The sequence below is a fragment of the Sturnira hondurensis genome, unplaced genomic scaffold (assembly GCF_014824575.4).
Source record: "Sturnira hondurensis isolate 20B ecotype Veracruz unplaced genomic scaffold, ASM1482457v3 Scaffold0009314, whole genome shotgun sequence".
Classification (NCBI taxonomy): domain Eukaryota; kingdom Metazoa; phylum Chordata; class Mammalia; order Chiroptera; family Phyllostomidae; genus Sturnira; species Sturnira hondurensis.
In genome coordinates this window covers 3,115,785-3,129,230 of record NW_028081945.1, presented here as the reverse complement: position 1 = coordinate 3,129,230, position 13,446 = coordinate 3,115,785, and the positions used below count along the sequence as shown (strand labels likewise).

At 38.0% G+C, this 13,446-nt stretch overlaps 1 protein-coding gene across 2 annotated transcripts in view; it reads right to left on the bottom strand.

Annotated features, from left to right (window-relative positions):
• Positions 1-7,949: 7,949 nt before the first annotated feature.
• The window catches only part of RELN (reelin), a 577,463-nt gene continuing 571,966 nt past the window's right edge, over positions 7,950-13,446 (bottom strand). Inside the window, exons 64-65 of one of the 2 annotated variants that reach the window (XM_037057079.1) lie at positions 13,332-13,337; positions 7,950-9,046 (exon numbers count right to left, since the gene is read on the bottom strand). In XM_037057079.1, the coding sequence (XP_036912974.1) occupies positions 8,950-9,046; positions 13,332-13,337 (103 nt within the window). In that variant the 3' untranslated portion in view covers positions 7,950-8,949. The remainder of the gene's footprint in view (positions 9,047-13,331; positions 13,338-13,446) is intronic. The other variant, XM_037057081.1, reaches the window with a different exon arrangement.

The window sequence follows — 13,446 nt, the reverse complement described above, 5'->3', positions numbered from 1 at the left end:
GGATTCACTGATCCTTAGAATTGTGCTTTTAGTCTCTATGTCATTTAATTCTGCTCTGATCTTGGTTATTTCCTTCCTTCTACTTGCTCTGGACTGTCTTTGTTGTTGTTCTTTGAGTTCTTGCACCTGTAGGGTTAGGTTGATTGTTTGAAATGTTTCTATCTTCTTCAGGTGAGCCTGTATTGCTATGAACTTCCCTCTCAGGACTGCCTTTGCCATGTCCCATATGTTTTGGGTTGTTGTGAGTTCATTTTCATTTGTTTCCAGGAACTTTTTGATTTCTTCCCTAATTTCAATCTTGACCCATTCATTGTTTAATAGCATACCATTCAGTCTCCATGATTTTGAGCGTTTTGGGTTTTTTTCCTGTGGGGTTGGTTTCTAATTTCAGTCCCTTGTGGTCAGAGAAAATGCTTGGTATGATTTCAATTTTCTTAAATTTGTTGAGGCTTGTTTTGTCCTATCATGTGGTCTATCTCGGAAAATGTTTCATGTGCATTGGAAAGAATGTGTATTTAGCCTCTTTGGGATGAGGGCTCTATATATATCAATCAAGTCCATTTCATCTAGGGTGTTGTTTAGTGCAGCTATATCTTTGTTGATATTTTGTTTGGAAGATCTGTCCTTTTTTGACAGTGGGGTGTTAAAATCCCCTACTATAATTGTGTTGCTGTCAATATCTTTCTTGAAGTCCTCTAGGATTTTTCTTATATATTTGGGTGCTCCTGTGGTGGGTGTATATATATTTACGATGTTAATGTATTCTTGGTGGATTCTTCCCTTGAGTGTTATGAAGTGACCTTCTGGGTCTCTCTTTATGGCCCTTTTTTGAAATCTATTTTATCTGATGTTAGAATTGCTACCCTGGCTTTTTTTCTTGACCATTTGCTTGGTAAATTTGTTTCCAGCCTTTCAGGTTTAGTCTGTGATGGTCTTTTGTCCTGAGATGGGTCTTCTGTAGGCAGCATATGTGTGGGTCATGCTTCCTTATCCATTCAGCTATTCTATGTCTTTTGATTGGAGCATTTAATCCATTTACATTTAAGGTTATTATTGATAGGTACTTACTCATTGCCATTTTTGTACCAGAGTTCCTCTCTGTCTCTCTCTTTTCCTTCCTTTCCTTAAAGCAGTCCTTTTAGTATTTTTTGTAGAGCTGGTTTGTTGGGGGCATATTCTTTTAGACTTCTTTTGTCTTAGAAGCTCTTCATTTTGCCTTCTATCTTGATTGAGAGCTTTGCTTGGTAAAGGAGCCTTGGTTCTAGGCCTCTGGTTCTCATTGCTTGAAATATTTCTTGCCATTCTCTTCTGGCTTGGAGTGTTTCCATTGAGAAGTCAGTAGCTAACCTTATTGGGGCTCCCTTGTATGTTACTTCCTTTTTCTCCCTTGCTTCCTTTAACAGTCCCTCTTTGTCTTGGAATTTTGCCATTTTAATGATGATGTGTCTTGAAGTGGGCCTCTTTAGGTTCCTCTTGAATGGGACTCTGTGATTCCTGGATTCGTGTAACTTTTTCTCTCATCAAATTAGGAAAATTTTCCATCATTACTCTTTCAAATAGGTTTTCCATCCCTTTTTCTTCTTCTTCTCCTTCTGGAATTCCTATTATTCAGATATTATTACGTTTCATATTGTCTTGCATTTCTCTTAATCCCTCTTCATTCTTTGTGAGCCTCTTTTCCTTTTCTTGCCCTTTCTGGGAGATTCTTTCTACTGTTTCCTCCAACTCACTGATCCGGTCTTCTTCTTCATCCATCCTGCTTTTCATTCCTTCTACTGTGTTCTTCAGTTCCGAAATTATATTCTTCATTTCCTCTTGGCCTTTGCTGATAGTTTCTATTTCCTTTTTCATGTTGATATAGTTTGTGGAGAGCTCATTGTAGCTCCCCTCTAGTTTCCGGTAGCTCCCCTCTAGTTTCTGGTAGCTCATTGTGAGCTCTTTGAATTTCCTGATAACTAGTGCTTTGAATTCAATATCTGATAGCTGACTTGCCTCTCTTTCATCTAACATTATTTCTGAGACTTCCACCTTTTCTTTCATTTGGGCATTGTTTCTTTGTCTTCCCATTGCTTATGAGACTCTTCTTGTTAGCTTCAGCTTCTTAAATTGATCTGTTCTGACTCCCTAGGTTTATGGTGTGAACTTCTGTGGTAGAATTCCTGTGAAATTCAGTGGTACAGTCTCCTGCAGGTATCTTGATGTTCTCTGCTTCCACCTACTCCTTTCTTTGTGTGTGTGTGATCAGCTGGAGGGGGAGGCAAAATGGTTTATGACAGCAGGAGAGTACTTTATGATATTTACAGTCACAGCCGGTAGAGAAGAGATAGAAGATCTTTAGGCTATATATAGTGTTAACTGCAATCTGCAACCCAACTTTTAAGAAAGGCTAGACCAAAGATAAGTCTCTTGTTGGGGAGGGAAGGCTCGTGAGTTGTATCTAGAAAGCAGTGAGGTTGAGGGTGGTCAGATTTGGAGGTAAGATGAGAATAAAGAATAGTAAATAGACGTAGCATGTGAGGAAGTAGAGTTAATCACTACAGTAATAGAATTCAGGGACCTGTAAAGTGGGCTAAGACCTGAGAGATGTGTTGTGAAGTCTTTACAGTGGTATAGAAAGCAACAAACAAACAAACAAACAAACACACAAAAAAAGGGGAAGAGAAGTGAGGAAAAAGCAATAAGTTTGGGGTGAAATGAAGAAGGACTAAAACAGGAAAAAAGAAAGGAGAGGAACAGAGTACTGAAAGATACAGCAACAATAAAATTAAAAAATATATACGATTACTGAAAAAAGTTTAAAAATAAAAGTAAAAAACAAAAACAAAAANGAGGGTGGTCAGATTTGGAGGTAAGGTGAGAATAAAGAATAGTAAATAGACGTAGCATGTGAGGAAGTAGAGTTAATCACTACAGTAATAGAATTCAGGAACCTGTAAAGCGGGCTAAGACCTGAGAGATGTGTTGTGAAGTCTTTACAGTGGTATAGAAAGCAACAAACAAACAAACAAACAAACACACAAAAAAGGGCAAGAGAAGTGAGGAAAAAGCAATAAGTTTGGGGTGAAAGGAAGAAGGACTAAAACAGAAAAAAAGAAAGGAGAGGAACAGAATACTGAAAGATACAGCAACAATGAAATTTAAAAAAATATACGATTACTGAAAAAAGTTTTTAAAAAGTTTAAAAAATGTTAAAAAAACCCCTCCTTCCTTGTTGGTTTCAAACTGTCCAATCCGGTGTTTCTGGTTTCAGCAGGACCCCTCTGTGGGCTGGGGTGTAGGCCCAGGCACACACCCGCCTGGCAGCCAGGCTACCAGACTCGGGTGCGGGCACCTGCCCACCCGACAGGCTGCCTGAGTCCCATGGGATCTGGTATTGGTCCTTCCCAGTCCTGTGGCTGGGTGAAAAGCAAGTCGAGTTGCCTTCACTGGAGAACACCTCAGTCCACTTTCCAATAAAAACTTGTCCAGAAAGCCTGCCTCTCAGCCCAACCCAATCCCCAGCCCCACTGGTTAGGACAATGCTCCTCTCAAATTTCCTGGACTGGCGGGCTGGTGGGCTGGCGACCATAGAGATCACAACTGAACATGGCCCCCTGTCCTTGCCACCCTCCCTGCAAACCTAGGCAGACAGTTCTCTGCCACCCAGCCCCACCTAGATGGTGAGGGAGGGAGTCAGCTCTCTTCCAAGGACCCCACAGCTGGCCCAAGGCTCCACTGGGTGCCGGGCTCCCAATGAGTCCTCTGTGGCACTGGCTGCAGACAGAAGCCTCTACACTCCTAACGCTGCAGCTCCAAGGCTTTATGGGCTGGCCGAGGGCAGCCAGCCCTGCTGCTGCCGCTTTTGTCTTTACTCACAGGTGCCAGGCTCCCGATGAGTCCTCTGTGGCAGATGCCCCATAGCTGGCCATAGATGGAAGCCTCTGGGCCCTGAAAGCTGTGGCAGCAGCAGCTCCAAGGCCGTCAGGCACTGGCGGAGGGCTGCTGGTCCCACCACTGCTGCTCCCGCCACTGCTGCTTTTGACTTAACTCTGGGGTGCCGGGCTTCCGAAGAGTCCTTCATGGCAGACGCTCCTGTCGCTGGGCACAGACTGAAGCCTCTTGGCCCCAACTGCTGCAGCAGCCACAGCTCAGGGCCGTTATGCTCTGGCTGAGGGCTGCCGCCCGCCCGCCTGGCTGCCTCCGTCCTTACTCACGTCTCTGAGACCCCACCGACCTGTAGCTGTCTGGTCCGTCACTATCTCTGGTCTCTTATTTTCATAAATGCTGGGGAATGGTTGGTTGGGGAATTAATTGCGCTGTTCCTCAGTAGATCTGCCAGGATTTTCTCCCAGGGGTACGAGAACTGGAGTCACTCCGTCCTACTCTGCTGCCATTTTCTTCCTCCAACCTCATAATAATTGTCTTAATAACATCTATTGGCTAGTCCATTCTTTCTCCATTTATTACAAATAAGGTTGATTGTAAGCAATTTGTGTAAGCTGGGTGACCTGGCTGATTCATTATAAAATTTCTCAAATTTTAATATTTATGGGCATTTTTAAAAGAGGAATCTTTAATGTCCTGTCTGGATGATATCAGCCTGATTCCAGCATTCTGTTAGTTGAAAGTTCAGAAAATGCTGCGGTGAGAGAGGTGCCTATCCCTCTGGGAGCAGTCTTTTGCTCAATGCCCTTTAAAACATATGCTAGACTCATCCCAGTCATTTGCTGCCTGAAATCTCTGTGTCTTCTTCAACCTCTCTGATTCAAATTGTCTAGAAAACAAACCTCCTGTCTCTTATGGGAAGGACAGTTTCCTGTTGGGAGCAAGATGAAAGAAGTCTCATTGTTCTTTATTTAGAATTTCAACCAATATCATTATTTTCATCTTCTTGTCTATTCTTTGCTTCCAGAAACACTTTTCTCTCCCATCTGTGAATCTCTTCTGTGTTGTGTGAGGCAAATCCCTTCTCTGTAGACAGTTGGGTTTAAGCTTTTTACAGTAGGTTTAGTTACCACTTCTCCATTTACTTTTCATTTTCCAAAAATTAGTTATTTTTATCTGCTTGTTTCCATCCTCTGTTTTCTTTGTCCTTCTAGCTTTATACCATTTTAAATTTTCTAATCATTATTTTATTTGGTATTGGTCTTTAGTCTATTTCCTCTTTTTTCTCCGTTGATTTTTTCTATTTGATTTTATGTTATATTTAGAATGCTATTCATTTTTATATATTGATCTTATATCCATGAACCTCAACAAACCCTCTTAATAGTGTTATGCTTTTATTTTTAGAGTTCCTTGAGCTTATTGTCCAGATAATCTTATCAATGGCTTTATCTCTTCATTTCCAAATCTTAAACTTTTAATTTTTTTCTTGTTTTATTGCATTGGCTACAGCCTCCAATATTGCTTAAGTATTACTCTAGCCTTGTGTCTCATACATGAAGCTTTCCTTCATTTGGCCTTCTCTTCTTACTCCTCTGTCTAGACAGAGCAGATTATTCCCTTTTCTGTAAACATGAGACCAGAATACACTTCTATTGCAGCATCTTTTTCCTTGTATTGTATGTATTTGTTGGTATTTCTGAGTTCCTGACTAGACTACAAATTGAGGAAGAAAACCATGTTTCATTCATTGTGGTATTCTAAAAACAATATCTTAGCATGGTGGTAGATATTAAAAAGATGCTTATCAAAAGAATGTTTGTTGCTAAATGAAACATTTCCACAGTTATAAGTTTACTTGTGTGATTATTGAGTATCGTTCTCTTCTATGAAACTGTGAACTTCCTTAGGGAATACTGTGTTTCCTTTTGTTTTTTATTGCATGCCTGCTGCTCTTCCCAGTGTTTGGTAGGGTACACAGTGTTCCTTGTTCAATATGTGATGAATGAATGCATAAACAAGTGGACTGAAGTAGGCTCTAGTATAAAAAATTATCTGAAATAAAAGTTACCTTAGTCACATTTAAATGTTTAAAAAGGTACTGTCCTGCAAGGGTTGTATTTTTCCCTCAACAGATTACTAATTCATTGATGTAGGTGTGTTTAGGCTCAGCATTAGAAGTATCAAAAGTATTCTGATAATTTAGCATTGCTGAAACCTCTAGCTTATAATATTTTCCTGGATTTTTTTAGTACTGGAATAATAAATCTATTAACTATTTGGGAAAAAACTATAATTTTTTGTCACAACATACAACAAAGTAAATTCCAGAATAAATTGTTATAATATAAATGGACTAAAGCAGAAACATGGAACAAAATTTATGTAATGTGAGATGTAGCATCTTTTAAAGCATAACAAAAGTTAAAAATAGAAATAAATGCACATGAATGCACTGCATATCTAGATATCATATGCCAACTAATAAATATATTTGAAGAAGAAATTTCACTTAAAATGCATCTCAAGTAAATTGTGCACATCTTTTCATGAAAATGAACAAGAAAAACATTATTTAGTGTTAAAAGTGGCAACTGCCATGAATAGGGCAGTTACTAAAGATTAAATACAGAAAAAAACTGCTGTCAAAAATATCAATTGACAAACATTAAAATGAATGGGTACATGTTTTAACTGATTCCCTGTGATTCTTTTTTTAACCTTGAAACATAAGGTGGGGAGCACTCGGGGGGGGCTGGGAGTATAAAACAGAAAACTGTACTTGAATAAGAATTAAATAAATAAAAAAAAGAAAGAAAAGACACATAAGGAACAGAGTGCTAATGACAACCTCAGTTGGGAGAATTTTCCAGGTAATATATATGTCCTATCTTAGGTAAAAGATAGAATACATGTGATAGTACATATATTTAACATTAGATATTGAGTACAGTTTACATTAAAGTGTATAGCAAATAAGAGAAAACTGTGTTAAAAACCACAGAAACTTCTGCTCCTACTAAACTGTCTACCTTAGCAAGTTAAGTCAGTTAAACCAACAATACTTGAAGTCTTATGCTATTTTTTCACATTAAACAAGCCAATGAGACATAAGTCCTCACTCCCACACTTCCACTATTACAACTTTGAGCAGATGTGCTGACAGGGGGCTCAGTTCTGTTCTGCTGGTGGGAGGACACGTGAATGGGGGCACTGTGAATTATCTCAGCCCCAGTCAGCAGCAGGAAGATCAATGGCACACACAAGTTACTTGGGAAGATAAGGCTTTGGGAAAAATTCAACCCCTGTACCAATGAAAAAATGAACCCCAAATGCCACCAAATGGTGAACTAACAACAGTCAATTTGAACCAATAAAGGAGACTCAACAATTGAGATATGATAGTTATAAACATTTTGGGGCCAAATACTGCACCAAATTATCAAATATATCATATGTTTGATTCAGCAGAAAAAAGGAAGGCCTTGTATCTCCAAGGCAATGATTCACAATGGATTAGATCCTAGGCTCAAAATAAAGTTTAACTAAATTCTCAGAGAGATCATCTTTCATTGTTTCTCTCTTCAATGAGAAACCCTATTGCCATTTCCTGCTCTATTACCTAGGTTTTTAAAAAATCCTTTGGGAAGTTAACAAATTCAACAGTATTGACATACTTTTTATTTTGTAGATGCTAAAAAAAAGAGAATGTCTCAGTCACTATTTTTACCCTCAACACTTACCACAGTGCCTTGCACAGAGCAAGCACTCAGTGGACATTTGCTGATGAGTGTGCATGAGTGCTTATTAAGAGCCAGGCACTGTGCTAGCAGCTAAAAAGGTCCTCAGGAGTTAAGTAAGGTTTTCAGAACTCTCTATTGGCTTTTCTTAGTGTAATTACTGAGTGATTAATAGGAAACTTGAATAAGGGAAAAATGGCTAAATTGAAAGTTATAATTGTTATTCTCAATGATAAAACAAAACACCAGTAAGTATATTTGACAATGTTCTTCGCAAACCTGACCGGGCTTACAAACCCGATATAAAATTGAATGAAGAATGAAGAAAGACAAATGAGCTTCAAATGGCTTTTGGATATAATTTTTTATTTAATCATGGGCTTTAGCTTGGTCCACCCTAGAGTGCAACCTTTTAGTTAAGTTAATAAAGAGTTCAGGGCTACAGGTCCATTATAATGTTGCTGGTGTTGGTACAACATCATCAAAAAGTATGAGTATGACCTGCAGGGAAAAACAATCCACAAAGAGAACACAATGAAAACATCCACTGTTTTACAAATCACTCTGTTATCACAGACACAGGATGGCAGTTACTGTTAGTAAATCAGCCACAGAACACTTGAAAAAAAATCTTCAGACAGGAAATGGGAACTCCCTGGTGGGAGACAGGGTTTTCATCCACAATTTTTAAGTAGAAAATATTTCAAGGTCGAGCATTTTTCTTATCCACAAAACAATGCTAAACCAACACACATTTTAAGGAGTATATTAAAGGAGATACAATATCTTTACAACTATCTTCTTGAGTAGGTATTTCAATGAATTTTCTGTAGAATATAATAGCCTGAAATTCAGCAGCAAATATTGCAACATAACAAGTAAATACAGCATCTATGTGTTATACTGTAGAAGAGAATGCACAAAAGGACATTGATAATTTAATCATATAAAACATGACAGCTGAAATACAGTCCACTTAAATAGCTTTGTGACCACGAATGGTAAATACTGCTAAATGCCATTTTAAACATAAAATCTCTTAAATTTTTGTGCTTCAACTTTTTTCTGTTAAACTATTTATTTTCAATACTGCCACTGCAACTGATATTACAACAGATCACAATTTTCACAGACACATCAACATGAAGACATTTACTAGTGAGAAAATAAGTCACTTATCATTAGTTCACAGTGTGGGAAAGTGGTATACACTTGGTTGTGAGAAGGGCTTTCAGTTATCGCTGAGTCCTCCACAGAAATTTCCTGATATCATATGCAGTGAGAGATGTAAAAGAATGAAAATCAACATGTCACATGTTGAGAGGAAAAATAACATTTTGATGCTTCATGGGTATCGTCTAAGTGACCTTCGTCTTCTGTTGTAGAAGTGCCTGAGCCCATGTTGCCGTGAAAAATTCATCATGTAATTTTGTTTGCGGGTGCTGTCAAAATCAGAAAGGACAGAGGCCGAGAGGGAAAGGAGAAAGAGCATGTAAGTCCAATCATTGAAAGTACAATCTAAGTCCTAAGTAACCCTGATATTATTTGGAAATTTTCAAGGTTAACAGGTCATAAGAACATTACTATCCCAGGACAGAAGGCTGGCACTTGTATTCACTGCTTTTGGCATTGAAAAAATCCCTTCGATTGATGCATGAGCTCCAAACGAGGAAAAAGTGGCAAATTCTCGTTATTCATAGCAAAAGTGGACTGAAACTGTTTGGGGATCTTTAATTTTATTCTTGAACTTTTTCTGAAAACACCTGCTTGGCTGAATTTCACTCGAGAGACAATGTGTGCTGTTACCCATGACCTTATTTAAATACATCTTTAACAGGTAAGACACACAATTTGATTCCTTTAGCAAACGTTTTCACTGAAAACTTAAAAATCAAAAACAAACAAAGGAAAAACAAACTTGTTAGCTGAATCAGCTTGATATTGCTACTGTATGCAGCTCAAGGCAAATGAAGAAATGAGTTTTTTCCTGATTGTTGGATTCCACTGCCTCCCTCCAGCAAGTATCAGGAGAAAGAATCCTGTTACCTCTTTAGTCTCAAAATATTCAGACTGGCACTGACCTCCCACCAGCCCTGTAGGCCACCTATTTGCTTTTCCCTGAGCTCCTACAGAGGCTCCTAAACTAGCCTCCTTATTGTCTTTCCTCATCAAACACCACTGAAAAGAAACAGCGACATACTAAGATGTGTACTTGTATTCGTGTGTGTGTATCTTCCCACATACACATGCAGTGGATTTTTTAAAATTGGCTAATGTTCTACTCATTTGTAGGAATGCAGAGTGTGCCAGGGAGTTGGAGAGCAGGTGCCCGTTGGTCTCTTTCTAAACTGCTACTTGGCAGGACCTCCCAAATGCCTGTTTCTTTTAAAAGAATTTCAATTACAGTTTACCTCCAATGTTATATTAGTTTCAGGTGTACACAATAGTGGTTAGACATTTATATAACTTATGAGGTAATCATCCTTATAAGCCTAGTGCCCACCTGGCACCATTCATAGTTATTATTCCAATATTACTGACTATATTCCCTATGCTGTACTATATATCCCTGTGACTATTTTGTAACTGCAAATCCATGCAGCGGGCTTTGGCACACAAGTTTCAGTAACATTCCCTCAAATTGCTTTACCTTGTTAAAAAACATTCATAATCCTTTTGTCTGTGAAGCAACATCTAAGTCAATTTAACCAGATATTTCAAGTCCTCTACACATTTAATCTTATTCTCTTTTTCCAGTCTTTCTTCCACTACATCTCTACACAGAATGCTCTATCCATATTCACCTTGAACTTCATCTGCCTCGGTTGCCAATCCCCAATGTCACTTTCTAAATTTATACAATTTTTTCAAGTATTACCTTTATTTATTGCTCATATCCTCCAGAATTGATTTCCCCTCTACCTTGAACTCTCAATAGTGCTTATTTTCTGCTTTGAATGGAGATCACTTGTGTCCACATCTTGGCTCCTCACAACTAAACTTCTATAGCAGCCTGTCCCCCAACTCCCCACCCCCACACCACAACCTTGAGCCTTCTGCCTCACCGGTGGGTGGTCAAGGCATGTTTGTTGAACTTTTGATGACTTACTGATTGGATTCCTGTTGTAAATCATTACTCTTTAACTATAAGGAATAATTGCAAAGTTAAAGCAATGAAAATTATTCTGTTGCAAACATGTTTAAAGATAAAAGGTACTCGAAGAGAATTTAAAACAATTAAAATATTTTACATGAAAAAAGATAAACTCAGAACACTCAAAATATTTAGTTATATCAATGAAACATAAGAACATTTAATTTAAATTAAAGTTGATGTGCATATTTAATGTCTTTAAGGCAACTTCTCCCTATAACTATTTATTATGAATTAATTTAAATTCTCCATTTTTATGTGAGAAAAACACATATTAACATGTTTTACATCATTGATACCTTGACTATCTCCCAGTATGGAAGCTTATATCTAATTTAGGGGCATTTTGATTTACTGGATACCTTTTAATTTTAAATAGATTTACATATCAGCAGCATATCTTTAGAACTTTGTGAGTGTTGGTGTGCGCACAGCATTTGTTGTAGATGTTTGCAGTAGATGCCTGGTGTTTATGTACTCACATTAAAAATGGCCATGTTTTCGAAGCATCCTTAAAACTGACTAATGATTTCTCATGTAAAACATAAATATCTTTGGAGTCAAGTTGGAATCTAATGAAGCAAGCTTTTCCAGCCCATAAGCTTTTGAAAATGAAGCACCATGGCAAGCTGTACCACAATGCTGTTCCACAATGCGTACCACAATGGCCGTGGGGCCATTTAACAAACTGATATGGTTATGATTGAGGCTTCTAAACTGTCCAACTTACAGGGCTCGGCACAAATAAGTTTGAAGATATCATGTTTACTTTCTGTGTGGAGCAGATATGTGAGCCTATTTTTGGTTTTGATACATATAAATGGATATAGATCAATAGTTATAATGTTGTAACCAAAATAATAATAAGTTTGATAGAATTTTAAAGATTTATTTCTTCACTGCAATTATAGGGAAAGTAATTTTTATTATCAGTATAATGAAAGCAGATAATAGTCACCAAGGCATATCAATTATGCTACTTGACATGAATTTGCTTTGGCTAAGGATAGAACTAGGCCCATTTAAAAATTCTCTCATTATGAGTAAGTCATTGAAAGAAGGGAGGATGACCACCAATGGCTTCTTGGAAATGTTAACTTAGATTTCCATGACCAAGTAGGGAGGTTGAGGACTTGGCATATGAGATTATAAAATGCTTGTCTATTTCTGCATAGGAAATATGGATATTGCAAGATCTTTTAAGAACTGGTGACTCTGCTCTTTTGAACTGTTACTCTTCACTGGAGCCACTATCTTAGGTCACTTATTATTATATAAAATTCAATTGATTTTTAACATACTCTATAGGAAATGGGAGAGTCTTGGGAGATATAATTTGAACTCATAGAAATTTAGGCATTTTTACTAACTAGTAACTAATTTATTTATCATCAGAGCATATGATCCAATAAATAACATTGCATATAAGTGCAGGCATAAGAATCCAGAAGACTGCTATGTCTTTCAGAGAAAGATGGGTGACTGCAGGATGGAACACTGCTATCGGAGCTAATCCATGTGACTCGCCTGCAGAGAGGATGCTGCATACTCTACCTTCAGGGCCATGCATTTTCAGGAAGATGACAGGAATATAGGTGTGGGCTCCTCCAGCTCATAAATTTAAAGATTTCATATCCCTTTCCTCTGCTAAATGAGAATATATGATAATGGCCCTGGCTGGTGTAGCTCAGTGGATTGAGCACGGGCCTGCGAACCAGATGATCGCGGTTCCATTCCCAGTCAGGGCACATTGCCTGGGTTGCAGGCAGGTTCCCTGCAGGCCAACTCCCAGCAGGGGACGCACGAAAGGCAACCATACATTGATGTTTCTCTCCCTCTCCTTCCCCTCTAAAGATAAATAAATAAATAAAATCTTAAAAAAAAGAATATATGATAATGCATATTGCAGGGAGTTGCAAGGATTAAATGAAAATGCAGCATAATATGCAAATGTTTAATAAATGATAACCATTTTACTTTTTTCCCTAAGTATCTCCATTAGAGAACAAATGTATATATATGTTAAAGAAGGCCAATCATACTTAAGGATAAAATCTAGAATTTACAAATATTATGGATAAATCCACTCCCTTATGCCAATTCATTTATTAACTTAGAATAGAATTGAGAAGTAAGGCCCCCTTCAACATCTGCAGCAGATCAATCTTTTAAAAGACATCACATTTAATCAGACACCTAGCTCTTTTGCACACATTCCTGTTTTCACTCTCCCTTCGTAACAAATGTATGAACTGTGACCACTTCTAGAGCACCTAATACAGTCCGTCCCAGGCATGGTGTCCAGCTGCTTCCCCCTGAATGAGTGCTGAGTAGCACTCCTGTCTGTGCCACTGTGCCCAATATTGTGTACAATTGAGAACTGTCACGATTTGGCTGGACTCTGCATTTACATGATATAGGTCTCAAACACTCCTGTATATCTCAATATCATCTATAACTGTGTTTTCATAGTTTTTTCAACTGCAAAGCTCTTCAACAAAACTTCTTAGTTAATGCAGGTACAGTGAGGAAACTATCAGTAAACATACCTCAGAATTGGTAAGAGGACTTACCTTACTCTAGTGGAAAACCAATGACAGCAAATAATGAAATATAACACAAGTTAAAAAATGCCTTTCAATACATGCAGCACTGTGATTAGTCATAAAAGTCTGATCAGGTTTAGAC